This window comes from Zeus faber (genome assembly GCF_960531495.2).
Source record: "Zeus faber genome assembly, chromosome: 1".
Lineage (NCBI taxonomy): Eukaryota > Metazoa > Chordata > Actinopteri > Zeiformes > Zeidae > Zeus > Zeus faber.
Window position 1 is genome coordinate 58,176,847 of NC_137193.1, and position 18,100 is coordinate 58,194,946.

Consider the following 18,100-nt stretch of genomic DNA (forward strand, 5'->3'; position numbering starts at 1 on the left):
AACAATGATGTGAAAAAAAAGAATGATATGAACAAATGGGAATGATATGAACAAATGAGCTTTTTCCCCTTTTATTGAAAAGGATGTTTACCCCCAAACATAGGACAACATTGATAGAAATAAACCGGGGCTCGGCCCGAAAGGCTCCCAGTCAGAGCAAGAACAAGCACTTTTTATACTTTTTACTCCTTCCTCCATATACACACTTTCCACTTTAAAACAAATATATACAGACAAACAACACGATAGGCTGTGCTTTGGAGCAATTAAACAAAGACAAATTCCACTTGCTAGTCAACTAGCGGTTGACTTTGGATGTTTTTATTGTTATACTGTATTATCGATGTCATTTTTTTTTAGCTCAAATTCAATAACAATTCAAATTGTTATTGAATATTAAGATGATTACTAAGTTTCAGTTTACGACTAGTAAGGGGTACAGGGAAGGGTCAGGTAAAGGATTCAAACTTAAAATGTAATGATTACAACTATTCAAAAAGTCTAACGTCAATACCAGACCTTATTCATGAAAAAAGAGAGAGTGCGTTGAAACATATCTCTGCATCCAGATACAGGTGACATGGCATTTGCATAGCTCGGCAAAAGACATCAAAAAGCCAGACATCAAAAATCATGAAGGCTATTGCACAGTCACCCATATATTGCATATGTTATGTCAATATTAACAGGCAGGAAAACTACAGCTCGTGCACCAAAAAACAAGCATTAACTTCACATAAAACTAGTTAAACAATTAAACTATCATTGGTTAAGCCAGTGTAAATGACCCAATTCCCAATTGGATCCCCTGATTGTCGCAATTTCTATTATAGAATATTAGAAAATAAGATAAATTAGATATCCAAGCTCATCCCATGAAGACATTTTTGGAATTTATTTGTAATAGGACTTAAAATAAAATATTTACAATTTTGCTATAAAGAAAAAAAAATTGTCTTTTTGGTTGAAAATGCGAGGAATAAATTGAGACTGTTTAACTGGAAAGTTGGTCAATTTCCATAGTGTTTTAGAAATGGATGAATCGAAAAACACACATTTTGTCTCCATTAGGCCGTGGCGATTAACAGGTTTGTTTCAGGGTGACAGCTGCTCCGTGTCTTGCACGGTGGTGTCACATGTTCTGGTTGTGAACACTGGCTGAGCTGGATGGTAAACACAGCAGTTTACTTAAAAGGCGTTCCGACGTCTGCAAATACATGTTTTGGCCGTTCAGCAGGAAGACCGGGTTGGACCCTTATTTAGAAACACTTGGACTGTTGACTTCCAAAACCTAACAACACCCTGGATGAGCCTCAGAAGGAGCTTCAGGAGGGTCTGCAGCCCCTTGGCTCATGTTACACTTTAGGATATTTCTGTTAGTTAAAAAACAAAACAAAACAAAAAAAAAACATACGTACTTCTCACCCTATCATACACCTTGGTAAATATCATGAAATACATGCATGTCTGTCACCATGTGACATGATCAATAGTTGACCATTTGTATGGCCTTAATAATACTGTGGCAAAAGAAAAAAATATCAAATATCATCAAAGAATATGGCTTCTGTCCCCCAAGCTATTCACACCACATGCAGCTATCTTTTTACATTTACAAACAATAGCCTCATGAAGCACTTTGGTTGTTTGCTTTTTCAAAGCTCCTTTTCATGCTGGCATAAATACAATTTTGTACTTGAATTCCCTGCTGAGGCCGAAGATCTGAACAATCTCAGATGAAGGAAGAGAAACACTTGGGGTCCGTAATGTAAAGCCCTTTATGTGCTGACTGTACACAAAGTATACACAGCACCAGACACAGACTCTCATTCTCGTGACAAAAATCGAACATCGGACCCACTTAACCTCAAGGAAAGACATTAAGCGTCCCTTCCACCTTACGTCCCTCCATCACGACGTTTCCCCTTTCATTGAAGGCATTAGACCTCCTGGATTGGCTGACGCCCGTCTTCCATCCTTTTGAGTGGGAAAGGGATCCTGTGCCAGGAGGAAGCTGGGGCCGGTGCGTTAGAGGAAGACGGCCCGTGGGGCGGGGGGTGGGTGGGGGGCGGTGTTCCCACCGGGGGATGGACGTGGAGCCTCTGAAGGCGGGGATGGGACGTGGAACGGGCTCGGACCTCACAACACCCCGACCAGTAGCGACGGTGAGCTCACGGAAGCCTCCTGGGTTTTCACCTGGAGAGAGGACAAATCCACAGGTTTTTATAAGTATGTCTCATCTTAATAACGACAACTGTGTTCGGATAGTCCAAAAAATACTCAACTCGGTATCAACTGACTATCAGCTGAGCCTTTCAATTGATACTCAAGTCAATCGTACTTGAGTGACAACTTAGTACATAACTTAGTATCAACGTGTCCATACATTGGGGAATTTCCCTGAATCTTGGCTTCAGCTTAACCTGACTTTAGCCACACTAACCCCTACCTAAACATAACCATCTCTAACAACCTAATTCCCAACACTTTCTAATCCAATATTAACTGAGGGATTAACATCGACTCAATTATAAAATTGAGTGGAACTGCATCAGCTGTCATACACATTAGTGTGTATGACTAAGTTACCGACTAAGTTTTAACAGTGATTCCACTCTAAGTCAATTTATAGTTCATAATGACTTGAGTATGAACTTTGGACAATCCAATTTCCATAGATTGCATTTGACACCGAGGCTGGACAGGCTTTGAGAGAAGACGGAAGAGAGGGGGATGCTGGGTAAGTAGGGAAGGACAAAATTAAATCACTTACAGTCTAAGGATGGTGTAATTATTGTATTAATAATATTATTGTGTTAATATTAACCTTTTTATGAAATGCATTTTTCTTGTTAAAATTTTTCTTTGAAGGCAATTTTGTATATTTGCATTTTCTTACCCTGTTTTAAATTTATTTTACTATTTTATTATTCTACTTTGTAAATTCATTTTTTTTGCTTTGCTTTTATGTTATGTTACTATTTGACGGCTTCCTTTTATGTAAAGCACTTTGAGTTGCATTCGTCGCAGTTGTGTATGAAAGGTGGTATACCAATAAGGGTTATTATTATATTATTATCTTATTATTATATAGTATTCATAAATCATCGAATAATATATTATTATATTCATTTCACATCAAATTGTATTTGTATATTCATATCATATTTCATATTACTATACAGCTCTGTGAAATACTTGATTCCCATTGGTCAATAGCTGCATTCAGCAGTCAGTTATTTCTGAATATTAACCGCTGTCCGTTAATAATGGCTGTTGCCACTGGCAACCACTTCTCCATGTCCTTCCTATCCCTCTACCTGCTTGGTAATGTTCAAATAAGCTAGTGGCGACATCTTGTGACACTACATAGAAACTACAACAACAATTTTTCTTTAGCAGAAATTAAGTACTAGTTATGAAATAATTTCAAATGAATATTCCGTCTCAATATATCAGTTTATTTAGCAAGTAGCCATGTTATTAGTGGGATAATGTGCGGCCATTGGGTGATTATCGCAAAAGAAACCCATCAGACAGACACAAGACCCCACCGTGACGGGCTGGCTGCATATCATCCCTTACTTTTATTCATTTCAGCCTCGGCTGCCCGAGGGTGAAAAACATTATTCTATGAGTGTTGTATTTCCGGAGCTAAAAAGCACTGCCTTTGGTCATGACCTTTCCCTGCAACCTAATTTGAAAACAAAACAAAACAAAAAAAAAACCCACAAGCGCAGGCACAAGCACAAGCACGCTCATTGCAAAACATCAAGCAAAAGCTGGAAATTAAACAGAAACAACTACTATGTGGACACCAGAATGAAGAGAAGAGGAGGAGGAGGAGGAGGAGAGGAGAGCCGCAGCAAATGCACACAGAGCCAGAGGGCCGTACCTTGACCGGCAGAGTGCCGTGAGGAAGGGGAGGAGGAAGAAGAGGAGGGGGAAGGAGGAGATGGAGGCCGGGAGATAGAGGCACGGCGGAGGGAGGAGATCCTGCGCTCATTTTCCTGGGGGAAGTCGCCGGGCGTGATCGGGAAGGAGGGAGAGAACGGGGGCAGAGTGAGCGAGGAAGAGGAGGCGAGAAGGATGGAGGAAGGAAGGAGTGAGGAGGAGATGGAGGGAGGGCCATGATAGAGTTTGATGATCGGATCAGCTCTTCTACCTCGGATCTGTATTTTTTTGATCCCGCATATTTGGTAAAATACGAGAAAGGCATGTTCATAGACAAATAAGCAGTAATCATGAAATTATCACTGCTTATTTGTCTATGATGTCAGTTTTACAGTACATTATTTTGGGGTAGTAAAAAAAGGGAACTTAGCTCACCTCCAAGTTGTTCTTGGCTTTCTTCAACACATCCCTGGTTCTCGACACTAAACAAATCAGCATGTAAAAAATTGAATTAGCTGTGAGTCATCAATTCTGGACCACATGGTTATTTAGCCACAAACCCGCTGGAATGCAAATGAGGATCAAACACGAAGAAAGATGAAACATTTGAATTGGTATATAATATAACTCACTATAAATGAGAGTAAAAAAACTGCTGAGGTCAGCGTTGCATACGTAGGTCATAAGGCATGAAAAAAAGCGCTTGTTCATATTCCACATACTGTATTTGATCGTGAATGTTGGGGAATAAAGCCATGCTAGAGGTGAACAGTGACTCACGCTGGCTGACTATGAAGTTCTCCATGCAGTCTTTGGTGGCGTTGGAGCTCCTCAGACTCTCCCCGGCCTCCCTCAGAACCTCCTCCTGCTCCGAGAGTCTCAGCTGTAGGGAAACAATCTCCTCCTTGAGAGACTGTTCCTGAAAAAATAAACACGGGAGTCTAAATCCGCGCGGCTAGTCTATTATGAATTTCAGATCTGACCGTAACGCGAGAACAGAAAAACAGACCCGTGGGTCCCAGACGGGAAGTTTTTTTGACAGTGGACAGACCGAATTCCGTAGGACATGGGATCTATCATTGAATCGTTCTGAACCCTGCTCAGCTGTTGGTTTGTTTGCATAGAGACGAGGGTAAGATAAACATGGTCCTACCTGCTTGCTGCTGAGGTTACAGTTGGAAGAACTGGGCGGAGCTGCTCTCCAGAACCTTCTGAGCAGAGCGTTGGCCTCACTCAGGATCTGTTGCAGCATCTTGGTGTCAACGAGCAGCTTCCGGACAGAGCCGGTGTCTAAGGGCTGGAAGGAAGAAGGAGAAGGTCAGTTTAATAGGTCCGTCCATATTGTTCTTCACATTCCCAGCTGCAAACGTATCTTGAGATGGCCCCTTACCGCAGGGTTCCTGGACTCTCACCTGGTCAAGGCTGAACTCCCGCAGGGCAGGGTCGGTCAAGGGCTTGAGCAGAGCGTCCATTGTGCGGACAAGCGCACCGCCCTCCAGGATCTGCTGCTGCAAGGCCTGGAAATCCTCCACGCGACCCACTGCTTGGCGGCCATGCAGGCCGGAGGAGGCAGCGTCCGGAGCCAGGCCCCGTGGAGCAGGAGCTGGCGGGAGGAGAATGTTTGTGTAACTAAATTCTCTGACTCATGATGTGTTTCGACACAGTTTGCCGACACATGTTACTTACAAAAACACATTGAATAATGCACGTATACAAATAACTGTTGATGGCAGAAAGATGGCATTTGGTGCATTTGGTTATTGTGCTCAGCATGGCTATATAAATATCATATCTATGTCAAGATTCACCACACAGGTCGTAACAAATGTCTGGACAATGATCCTTTCAGAAGTAAATAACTTTCCGTCTGTCCTCTTTTGGCTCGGTATCAATATACTGTATTGCCTGTGTCAGATCAGAAAGATGTCGGGATGTCATCTCACCGCTGTCAGCAGCCTCAGCTTCCCCTGAAGCTCTGAAGAAGCCAATGTCTCTCACAGGTGGAGACGAGACATTGTCTGTGGAAGGCACCGATGGCAACATAGAGAAGTGAACGGGTTTTTGTTAAGCAGTGTAAAATGAATGCAATGTAAATCAACCTACCCTGGACTAACTGTAAGCAGGGGTTCACAAATATTTCGATGCCGAGGCAGACTAAGCTCTGACTAAGTTCTCCTCACATCTTTAAAAATACAAACATATAAATATAGCTATATAAAAAAACTCCCCATGCAATTCCTTTGACAACCCCTGGGGGGCTGCAGACCCCCGTTTGGGAACCCTTGGACTAAAGTGTTATAGTAATAATAGTTTTGTTATATAGTATTATGCATCAATTCATTTATTTTATAGTTTGTGAGGTTGAGGTGGATGGTGGACAGCTAAACCATTGAATTCCTTCCTTTATTGCTTTCCCTGAAAAATAAAACTGAATTTAGATAATAGATACTCAGATATTTGAATATGTGGATAGTTAAACACAGAATTTGTTATTGCATCTGTCCTAACTCATCCCAGCCACCCAACGCTAAACTGCCTGGCGGTCTGGGAAAAAAAACTGTCTGTGGTAAACAAAGCTGACCGGTGAAGAGTTGTCTCCGGGCTGGAGGCTGCACATCCGCCCGTCCTGTCGGACGCTGCTGCAGCTGAATGTGAAGCTCACTGGGGTCAAAGGTCTTGGTGCTCATGTCTTCAGGCTGGGCACTCTCCCCAGCTTGACCTGCTTGGAAACACAATTAGACGAGAAACTGTTATACTTTGGCGAGCCGAGGGCAGACGATTCTCTAACTGTTGCGGTCCTGAGTCCAGTGAACAGATAGAGGTCTTACCTGAGGGCGTGTTCTGGGGGACCCCACACACTCTGTGGTACATCTGGAGCTCACACTGGAGGGAGTGGACCAGACCACGGCTCTCACACAGCTGCTGCTGTACAACGCTCACCTCGTGCTGAAGCCTGTGGGGCACACCAATAGGTATAGGAAGAGTATATCATTCGGGGTCCAGCCCGCAGGACTCCTGTCTTGTTTTAGAGACAGGAGGGTTGCGCTGCGTAGAACGCATAGTGGTTGCTCCGTGAGACGAGCCACCAGGAGATGACAGACCGGGGGGAGCCCAGGCTCTATTCAAGTAAACTCGGAAAATCGTGCTGCGTTTTCAGAGAACCCAGGAAACTGCAAAACACACCCAACAAGACTAAACCGGACCCCGTGTATTGCTGCCTGCAGCTATATTTCTTGTTGTTATTGCCTCGATGTGTGCAACTCTGTCAAACTACTGTGGGGTTCATAAAAACTTTAAAATATATACACACACTGATATTTTCTGTACCTGTTGATTGTTTCTTGGTTCCTCTGTCGTTCCTGTTTGAGTTGTGTGATCTCCTGGCTGTCGGACTGAGCTGCAGTCTGCAGCCTCCTGCTTTGCTCCTCCCACCTCTCCGCCTCTAGCTCCGCCTCTTTCAGTCTGGCCCTCCCCAAAAGGATGGCTTCCCTGAGCTGCTCCACCTCCACACCGCCGTCTAAATAGGAGAGATGGGTGACATATGTATTTGAGCTCCAACTCATCCAGAGTTTGAACTGGAATTGCCTTCTCGGGAGAAAATCCCAAAAGCAGCCTTTTGAATTTTGCATATTGAATTACGAAATGTCTATCTCTCCTGAGTTGGAAATGCTGGCGAGTACTACACTGGCAAGGAAAAGTCAAATGAAGCTGATCCAGGGAGACACCCTTATATCACCATGTATTTCTCAGCCAGCTGTTAGATGTTTCAAAAAAAATAATGGCATCAAAAATCTTTGGGTTCTAATTCTGACAATGGTCTCGGTAGAACCCCTTTTGTCTGAGTACCTGTGTTGGCCTGTTTGAGCCGGTTCTGCAGACCCAGGTTCTCCTCTTTCAGAAGACGTATCTCGGTGGAGAGCTGGCCCAGGGAGTCCAGACCCTGGATGTAGATGTTGGTGGATGCGCCTGGACAGAGAGAGTAGCAGGAGAAGAGAGATAGAGAGGACAGGGAGGATGAGGAACAGGAAGGAATAGAAAGTGATGAGAAGATGGAAAAAAGTAAGGTTGCATACAATAATTTGAATACATTTTGTGTGTGTGTGTGTGTGTTTACCTTTCTCCCCGGCAGTATTGGCCAATCTCTCCTCCAGCTGCTGCCGGAGACGGTCGTTGGTCTGGATGGAGTCTTCCAGCCTCTGCCTCAGACTCCGGATCTCTCTCAGATGCTCTTTCATTAGGTCCGAGCCCGTTGCTGACCAAAGAATTTGTGGCACTTGTTAAATATAACTTCATGTGTTAGTATTGTATTCACGTGTCGGTGTTATATTCCAAATAAACACCCTAAGGCCCCCACGCTATCTCTGACCTACCCGTGTGGCTGGTGCCTGACTGGTACCCCGACGATCCCGACGACAGGTCAGCTCCGAGCCTCAAGGCCTGGGCCCCGTAGCCCATGTCCCTCAACATGCTGCTCTCCCGCAGGCAGGCCTCGGCCTTCAGCGCAGGGCAGGCACTCAGACTAGCACTGAGATTGGCACCGGCAGCTCTACTGAGGGGCGTGGGCAGGAGTCCATGGTAAGAGAGAGGCAGAAAGCCCGAAGAGTCCAGTTGCTGCGGGGGCAACGATGGGAAATCCTGGAGAGGCCTGGGTGTCGGGATGGAAAACCCTGGGGAGAAGACGGAAGGAGATAAATACTGATGAGCAAGAGCGAAACAGTGTTTCTCGGCTTGAAGAGCAATCGCAGTTTTAGTGAAGTTGTTGCCAAGTTAGCCAGGCTGGCACCTGTGACACTCAGATTAAAGCTGGGAGTAGAAGCTCAATCACACTCTTGCCAAGTCCAGAAAGTGAGCCAGTGGGAACAAAGAAGAAACGATGGAGAGGGGGATGAGAGGAAAGAAGAGAGGAGGGAGAGAAAAAGAAAGAGAGTCCTAAAGTCAAATTGGATAATTTTCCAAATGACACCGTCTTCAGTTTGGGCTTCCTAAATCCAGCCCATAATCAGACATCACAGGAACTCCACATCAAGCTGGGGACACTGTGCTTAATGAGCACCGCGCAATTGCGTAATGAAAGTACAAAAGTACAGTGAGTTCTGGTAGTTGACATCTGGATGAAGGAGAGAGCACCAAGAAGGGAGTAAAAAGTAATTAGGGAGATATGGATTATGCGTCCACGGGCGATCAGCCTTATCAACTCTCATCCTATTAGATTCTTCAGTCCCAACCCCGCATCTGGATCCATTGGCCTGTGGAGAGCGAGGTCACATGGCCAGCCCATAATAATCCATCAGTTCTATTTGGTCGGGCAGTCAGCCACTGTAGCAAGCACAGCATACACTTAATTAGAAATACTTTGCTAAAACCTTTGACCAATATTATACTGTACATCACTCAAATATTGAAGCAGAATATTGAAGTAACTAATGTATAGTGTGCTTCAGGCTTAATTATAACCTTTAACACCAGCAAGGTGTTAAATCAGTTAAAGTTAGTAGAAATCTAAAAAAGGGGCAACAGGACCCTATATACTGTAGAACACTCATTAGTATTGTACTACACTAAGCTTAAGATGCAACTTCAAAGAGTTTCTAAATATCTATTCTACATACAGTATAAACACACAAGCACAGATGCACAAAAGCACACGCACACATCGGTCGTCATGCCAACGCACTCTCACTCTCCCCGAGCTGCCTCTGTAACATTTGCAGCTCTTGGTGCACGTCGGCCAGGGAGAAACCCACACCCCTGTTGCCGTGGAAACGGGGACGCAAGGTAGCAGAGTGGGGGTCAAAGGGAAAAGGTGCCCTTTGCTGGAAGGGGGCAGAGGTGGAGACTGGGGCTGGAGAGGAGAGGAGAGGAGAGGAGAGGAGAGGAGAGGAGAGGAGAGGAGAGGAGAGGAGAGGAGAGGAGGGAAGTGGTAGAATAGTTTAACGGTGAAGCAGAAAGACAGACAGAGGTCAGAAGGGGGGGGGGGGTTCAATGAGAAAAACAGAGAAATGCAGCAGAAAATATCACGTTCCTTCCATAATAAGTAAGAATGGAGAAGTTATCAATGGGTTTGGCAGTGGATAGACCAAGAAGAAAGACAACACAAATGAGAGAGGGATGATATTGGACATTTTCGATTGCAATGGCCTAATTTCCACCCTACATAGGACACCACTGCTTCACACCAAGATGTCGACCTAGTATTGACAGTGTTGAGCGTCCGTCTTCCTACCTGTCTGGCTGTGTGTGTCTGCTGCGATGCGTGGAGAGCATTGCATGCTGGGAGAGCTAACAAAGGACTGGGCCCTGTGGGTTGAAGTGACGGATGGAGGGACAGATGGGTGGTGCGAGTGAGAGCCTGGAGACAAAGAGGGATACAATAGGAGCAGAAGAGGAAGACAAGCCCGATTTGAGAGTTTGGAATTCCTTTCTATTGCCGCTTGAATTTAAAGATGAGACATCACAAGCCCTGCAAGTGTGCAGGACCCTGAGATGTGCAAAATGGCTGTGTGAAATGGGAGGTTTAATTGCTTTGCCATTTCTTATATATATGCAGAAACAGTCACATTGGACATGTAATGGCCTTTTATTAATAGATTTTCAATTTAGGATAAAGTGAGGACTCACTTGAATATAAAATTGAAACGGAAAGAATGTTAACATGTGTGAATTACTCCTTTCAATTCCATAACTTTCCTCTTGTAGTTTTGATGGGAATTTTATTAATTACTTTGCCATGTTGTGTACATGCATTACAAACTCCTTCCTATGTCATAATGCAAACCATGACCATATAAACTTGTGTGTGAAACAATATATCTAAATCTATGTAATCACATAAACAAATATGCACACACATAATGAAGAACACAACCTCATATAGCCTCAGCCATATACCTTTATTTCAGAACACAGGGTTAATTCTTCCACATACCTTTTAGATTCCTGCCATAAAGTTTAAATAACTTTTTCCTCTCCATTGTTTATTAGAAAACAGGGCATTCAGCAAAATACCTTTTTATTACACATACTGTTTGACTGTTTTGTGTGTGTGTGTGTGAGTGTGTGTGTGTGTGTGTGCGTGTGCGTGTGTGTGCTGGTGGTGTGTGTGTTACTCACCTGTGCTGGCCCTGGTGGAGGCTCTCTTTTCATCCCGCCCGAACTCGCTGGCGGCGTCCATCTCAGAGCAGAGCTCTGCGTCCTCATTGGTGGAGCCCTGCTCGTCAGACACATAGGAGATGCGATCCGATTGGTCGGTGGTGTCGGAGAGTGCCTGGCTGCTGCTGGGGGTGTCGGAACAATGGCTGGAGTGGTGGTGAAGGTGGGACTGGTGCCGGTCCAGTTTGGCACGGAGCGACTCGATGACTTTGTCCTTCTGCTGGAGCTCCTTGCTCAGCCTGGTATTAAAAATAGAAACGTCATTTAGTATGGCTGGATGCAAAGAACCATGTGTTTGCTGCAACCACCAAATGAGGATTCCCATAATGCTTGTGTCTTATCTGTGAATAGGTTGCTACAAACTGTTGCCCAGGGCACTTGGCAACAGTTGGAGCATGATGCTAAATAAGCCCCACTGCCTTGCTGCTGTGACTAATAGAACACTGGTTCATGTACTCAGCAAAGTCCTTAGTCACCCAGGCTACTTATCTACAGTACCACACCGAGTCAGAGAGAGAGGGAATTAGAGAGAGAGAGAGGAACACAGAGTCAGGAAAAAGGGACAGGCAGCACCATAAATTAATGACAGACTTTGCATACCCAGGCTGTCCCCAACAGCTGATTTAATTAACAGTGATGTGCTCGGGTGAAGGTCACAAAGCTAAACCCGGGCCAAATAACATTCACATGTGCGTACGGACGCGCGCGCGCATGAGCACACATGCACACATACACACAGCACATGCCCACATTCACATACACTCATTTAATTGTACACTAAGTTCCTGCGACCATCTGTCCCATCCGTCACCAACATAAAGTGAAATTGAGGTTCACCGAAATGAATCACTCTCACAATCTCTGCAATCAGTGTTCAAATGTCAGCGTTAAATACCCTCCATCAATTTCCCTTTGTACTTTGCTCTTTCAAATTAAAACTCTCACCGCGTCCCATGTTGCTATAACTACGATTACTATTGTATGGTATAAATTTCACTGAACCGCTGTTAAGGTCATGATTCCGAACTTACTTATCCAGTTGTGTGAGCAGCGTTCTCCTCTCCCTGTCTGTGTGTTTTTTCAGCAGGAGCAGCTCTCTCTCCTGGGCTTTCCACTCCCACAGGGAGAAGGAGTACAGGGAGTCCCTGTACAGGGGGCTGCTCTTGGACAACATGGTCTTCCAGAGAGGAGCCATGGCTCCCCGAAGGCTCCTGTTCACCTGGCGCTCCCGCCCCGCCCAAAGCACCCCACACTGGGCTACAGGTTCACCATGGCTGCCCCCTTTCTCAGCGTCCTGATCGTGCTTTGAGTTTTTGGCAGCACTGTCCTGGGGCGTAGCGGGCAGCACGGCGCGGCTCTCGTCCTCAGAAAGCGTCTCCGTGGTAAATACTCTCAGCCGGGTCTCGGTTTTCAGAGTGCTGCTCGTCGGGCGGACCGCGATGCTCTGATCTCAGACAGGGAGTGGCAGCAGGTGTGGTGGAGACTCGCAGCGTGAGCAAGGGGATGAAAGGATAGATGGAGGGATAGAGGGATGACTGGCTGTCTAAGCAATCTGGTGGCAACCGGAGCAAATCCCAGATTAGGTTTGAGTGTGGGCTTCCTGGGGAGCTGGATTTCCTGGTGGGTCCCTGATGGACTGCTAGCTTCTGTTCGCCGCCCAACACACACAGCCGCGCTCACAGACGGAGCCAGAGAGCAGTAAGGGGCAGCAGGGGAAAAAGGGGCGTTGACCCAAAAAGTTTACATTTGGGAGAGGCTAATCGGTCACTGAGATGGCAGAAACAGGATTTAGAAGGTCGGTCGTTCGGATGCACGGTGTTCTAGGGATGGAAGCCCAAATACCGAAGATTCTCAGAACAGATTCAGAGAGTTCAACAATGGGGTGCAGCCCAAATACTTCAATAAATCAGTCAGAAGGTAAAGAAACTCACTTTAAAGTTGCACCTCTCTGCATAACCATCACGTCCGCATAACAGGCAACCTAAGCTTGATTCTATACCGTGCAAAGCTTTGAGTCAGTCACTCAAATCACTTTAAGTTACAGTTCACAGGATTCAGTGTGACACGGTTCACTGTATTTTGACTGTGATGACATTTCTCTGCTTTTTGAACACGTTACACTTTAATACTCTCCTCTCTCTCTCTATCCCATGGTTGTTCGCCCCAGCAGCAAGCACTCAACAGCCCAGCGGAGGGACGCAGCCGAGAGGAATGAACAGAGGAGGAGAGGATGGAGAGGGACGTGTGTAAACGGACGTCCGGGTCTCGGGTCTCCAGCGTTCACGCCGCACTGACCGTCAAAAAGTGACAGAGAGAGAAACAGAGAGGGAGAGCGCGCGCACACACAAAGGCGGCAGCGCCCGCTCCGTCTGCCAGCCAAATGTGTTTCCTGAATACACACTGGGACAGTGCGGACTCGCGATCCCAAAGGAAGATGCGTCAAAGAAATAAGTGCACTGAGCATGGTCCTGTTGAAAGCTGGAATTCAAGATGCCTGACTGGGCCGTCCCGCGATTAAATCAACTTTTTTCCCCAGCAACAGGGAAAACCTGAGAAATATCCTTATAAGGAGAAGCCAAAAGAGATGTCCATGGAAAGGTCAAAATAGTTGATGGAACCTAGAAAATTGCCAGCCTGATGCAAAACAATGCCGTCCGATGTTCCAACTGAGTAGGAGGGAATAAAGCCGTAGTCCACAGTTGCTCCGCCCACCATCCTGCACGTCCACAGCTGAACTGAACCAGAGGTGATCGGGTCCGATGTTTCACCGTGTGCTGCCGGTGACACAGTGCAGCAAAGTGGCGCTGTTCATCCCTCAATACCTTCCCTCCTCTCGCTCCCTCCTCCACCCCCGCCATTCTGCTCCTATCACCATCTCTCTCTTTATTGCCCGCCCCAACACTCTCTCTATCTCTCTCAGCTTTAGCTGTTCCTGACCTATTTCCCTCAGCATGCCTACTCTTAATAACTTAACCTGATTAGAGGCCATGTCAACACGTCCTGAGCCGAACACTACCGTAAAAACCACGTTACACCAGCAACACAAGGATGAAATATTATATACCTATATACAGCATACAGTATATGGACATTATCGCGCTTTGTATTCACACACCATAAGCAAAAGCACAAAACATGTATTGATGTGAACATGTAGTGTGTGTGTGTGTAGAACCCCCCCCCACACACACACACACACACAATCTCAGCCGTGGTGGCGAATCCAGTTCATGTTTATACTTTGTTAAATTCACAATAGCTGGAACAATAGCTTGCCCTAATGGAGTGGCTAAAAGAGTTCAGTCTCCTCAACATCTGGTTAACCATCTGGGTTGCTGCTATAGGGCTCTCCCTCTCTGAGGGGTCGCTCTAATTACCCACAGTGCACCTGGGTTTGTTGGGGCTTGATGACCTGGCTTTCACCCATTTCCCCCCTTTATGGAGCTAACTGAATCACTGTGTTATCTGAGTCACTCTCCACTCGGCCGTACAATATATAGAGACACACACACACACACTCACACACACACACACACACACACACACACACACACACACACACACACACACACACACAAAGCGACTTACAATTATTCAAACACCGACGGACGCAGCCATCAGGAGCAATTAGGGGTTAAGTGTCTTGCTCAAGGACACTACAGCATGCTAGCAGGAGGAGCCTGGGATCGAACCAGCAACCTTTAGATTACTAGACCACCAGCTCTACCTCCTGAACTACCACCCCCCCCCACACACACACACATACACACACACACACAGGCCAGAGAACAGGCCATATTTGGCTGAAACTTGCCACTTGAAGGACACACTGTGATGCTTCACAAAGGGCTTAAAAGGGCTTTGAGGGTGATTTCCTGCTATGTTGACTTGCATAATACAGGTGGCATAGAAACAGGGGCTTGTTAAATTCAACGAAATATCATGATATTTGGAAAAACTCCCCGTTCAGAAAATGAGAGCCCTTATTCTTTAGCTTTTGTCAAGGGGAATCACAAAAGTTGCATGATGTTTATGTTGATGATGTACTAAACTGTTCAAAGGCAAACCAAAGCAAAAAATACTAAGAAAGGTTAAATGCTATGATGGCCAACTCTCCTGAGCAGTAGCACACATCACAGAGGTGTGTTGTGAAACTACTGGATGCTGTTTTAACTCGTCAAACAAGGATGATCAAAAGCTGTGCTTTGAGCATTAGTCTGGAAATATACATTAAACAACATTAGAGATGATTTAAGGAACAGCCGATAAGAGGCAGAGTGGAGGCTTTAGTCACCACACGAGGCAGAGCACCTAGTCTGAAATCAGTGCAGAGCTCAGCCTCCCGTGGTCCATCTGCTTTAATGTCATGTAAGGCTGAGTGGCGTTTTCCATCGATGTCAGGTCCTTTTGCAAAGGTTTCAATCATCGTCTTAAACCTGCGTCTTTTGTCAAGGAGCATAGTTCATCAACAGTTGAGTGGCATAATGGGATAAGCGAGATCCTTTTTTTTTGCCTTATGGCTTCTACTGTAATGCCACACTATACCGAGGAACGTCAATTGCCTATTTTTATGATATATATTAATCTCACATATTAAAGCTTACTCAAAATTATGAATTTGTAATTCAGTCGATGGTCGTCTTATGTAATCGCTCACTCGGAACAGACATTGTCTACTTAACCATTGAGGGACGTGTCCAAATATGGACTTTTCCTCCTCTGTAGGGTTGTGACTTTGCTTCTAAAAACACACCAAAACACCTATATATATATATATATATATATATATATATATATATATATATATATATATATACACATGTTGAAGAGTTATTCGGAGTGTGTGCTGTAGAGTTGTGCACTGTATTCATTCTAGGGTGATGTGATGCTTTACGTTTGACCAGAACGTGACCCGAGCAGATCACAGCGTCATGGCGTGTTGTTCATGCTGCCTGTCATCAGCTGTTTTAGTCTCATCGTCTATATTTATGTTTCTTTACAGCAAGTATTCTCTTTCTTTTCACCTTCCGTCCCTCCCCGCCTCTCGGGTGCTCTCTCTTTCTCCCACCTCCCTCCCTCTGCCTTATTGGCTGACTCATCGACAGGCTAATTCATCAACGAGCTCATGTCCTGGTCCAGAGGCTCATCTCCACCACTAAATGCCTCTGGTCCTCGGGGAGAAAGGGAGAGACATGGTGTAGGAATGGATTGATGGCCGGCTGCTTGCAGTTCTCCACCATTCTATCCAATCACAGTGTTTCCCTCCGATGTGTGATGCCAGAGGCTGTGCGGTTTGAAACGTGGTGACATCGCAGCGGTGTCACCTGGCGGCCCTCGACCTCAGACCAACATTTCCGCCATATTCGTCTCCCTCGCTCAATCACGACTATTGTAGAAATGTTTGGTTCAAATTTGTTAGTTCAAATTGATAGGTTGGCTGTTTTTCAACCCATTTCAAAATGTCGGTTCCCATCATTTAGAACTGTTTGTGGTACAAACTCTCTAACACTTTACTATTGAGAAACTTACCACTCTGCTGCAAGCTTCCCACTGGGCATAAATTCAACAGTGCACAACTTTAAAGCTTGAAATAAAACTGCTAAAAATCCTTTATCTTCAAAAAACACTTAAATGTTTAGTTGCAGATTTAATGGATGAGCTTTGTGTTGCTCCTAATTTGGGTTATTTTTGTACCCCTGCTCCATTCTCCCTGCACATTCAAGGCATTAAGGTGATGATTCAGGGGTGACTTTTTACAGGGAGCATCACCAAGTGCCCCTGGGAAGAAAAGAAAAAATAATAAAAAACCCACGCAGCAATGTGAGCTACAAGAATAAATATCCCGTTGGGCCACATTGTCGGACTGAATGCAAATGTTGCTCAGACTGTAGTGAAAGCACGACATGAGGGAAGCGTAACTAGGACAGAAACTTATCATGCCAGGTAGGGCTGGGTATTGGTACTCAATATCTTTAAGGTATCGACCAAAATAATCCGATACCAAATCTTATGGAAAATTCTCCAGTCAAATGATACCTGCATTCAATCCTTTTTGTACCCAGATCTAGAAAATAAATTACTTTTTGTATGGTTGTGCTCACAGCCAATCACCACAAGCGTTCTTTGATTTAATGCGACGTGTGATTGGCTGACTACCGCAGCAGCAACAACAACAATCTGTTAAAGGATTGGTTCTAATCTTTCAAGTGTGTCCTCAAACAACAGTCAGTTATCCATATCAACAGTGAAAGAGGTTTTCCTCGCTGTCATCATTCCTCCTGTACCGGCTATTTGTTGAAAATGACACTGCCCAGTACTTCATTGTACAGTTATTTCATAAATATTTCAATATTTTGAACCCTTTCAAAATGTATTCCTGCAAAACTCATTTGTATGGGGAGGAGTGGTGACATTTTACACTGAATGCTCCCATTCACACGACGGGTATAGTAGAAAAAAAAGCTATTGAAAGGAATAGTCTATTGGTACAGTATAGGTATCACTTTAAGGTACTTTTATTGGTACTCGTATTGTCAATTTTTAAACAATACCCAGCCCAAACGCCAGGGAGGGCACAACACCGATTCCTCCTGCCCCCTTAATCAAGCCAAATAACATTAAAACGAGAAAACACATTTGGCAGACGGTAGGGCAAAAGGGTGAAAACAAATAATGTGTGTGAGCCTTTACCACAGTACAGAGATTGAAAACCTGGTGTATCCAGATTGGGTCCATGCCGGCCTTATACCAAGCTGGGGCATGCCAGCTGCTTCACTGGCCGTACAAGAAAAATATTCAAGTCTTTCATTCTAATTTTAAGTTTGGGCGAGTTCAATTATCTTTTGAACTGCTGAGACAAAGGGGATTAACTTGGTGGTGGTTCTAGGTCTGACCCTCCAGCTTCCGCTGCTCCTCTCTGAGTTAATTAGCTGTGTCACTCATTATCCAGCCGGATCATCATCCAATATCGAATGAGCGTCTCGGCCACGGGTAGCGGGTTTCGGCCGGGGCATCACAGGTCGATACTGTCCAATCACCAAGCTCTACTGTTATGTAG

The 18,100-nt window shown here is 45.1% G+C and overlaps 1 protein-coding gene across 5 annotated transcripts in view; it reads right to left on the reverse strand.

Annotated features, from left to right (window-relative positions):
• Positions 1–42: 42 nt before the first annotated feature.
• pde4dip (phosphodiesterase 4D interacting protein) overlaps positions 43–18,100 on the reverse strand; it is a 76,537-nt gene continuing 58,479 nt past the window's right edge. For 2 of the 5 annotated variants that reach the window (XM_080006861.1, XM_080006863.1), the window contains exons 29-44: positions 11,005–11,282; positions 10,118–10,243; positions 9,569–9,736; positions 8,265–8,561; positions 8,009–8,146; positions 7,741–7,860; positions 7,222–7,411; positions 6,723–6,847; positions 6,476–6,616; positions 5,838–5,912; positions 5,307–5,497; positions 5,048–5,191; positions 4,675–4,813; positions 4,330–4,376; positions 3,896–4,010; positions 43–2,196 (exon numbers count right to left, since the gene is read on the reverse strand). In XM_080006861.1, coding sequence (XP_079862987.1) covers positions 1,868–2,196; positions 3,896–4,010; positions 4,330–4,376; positions 4,675–4,813; positions 5,048–5,191; positions 5,307–5,497; positions 5,838–5,912; positions 6,476–6,616; positions 6,723–6,847; positions 7,222–7,411; positions 7,741–7,860; positions 8,009–8,146; positions 8,265–8,561; positions 9,569–9,736; positions 10,118–10,243; positions 11,005–11,282 — 2,623 coding nt within the window. In that variant the 3' untranslated portion in view covers positions 43–1,867. The remainder of the gene's footprint in view (positions 2,197–3,895; positions 4,011–4,329; positions 4,377–4,674; positions 4,814–5,047; positions 5,192–5,306; positions 5,498–5,837; positions 5,913–6,475; positions 6,617–6,722; positions 6,848–7,221; positions 7,412–7,740; positions 7,861–8,008; positions 8,147–8,264; positions 8,562–9,568; positions 9,737–10,117; positions 10,244–11,004; positions 11,283–18,100) is intronic. The other 3 variants (XM_080006862.1, XM_080006864.1, XM_080006865.1) reach the window with 3 other exon arrangements.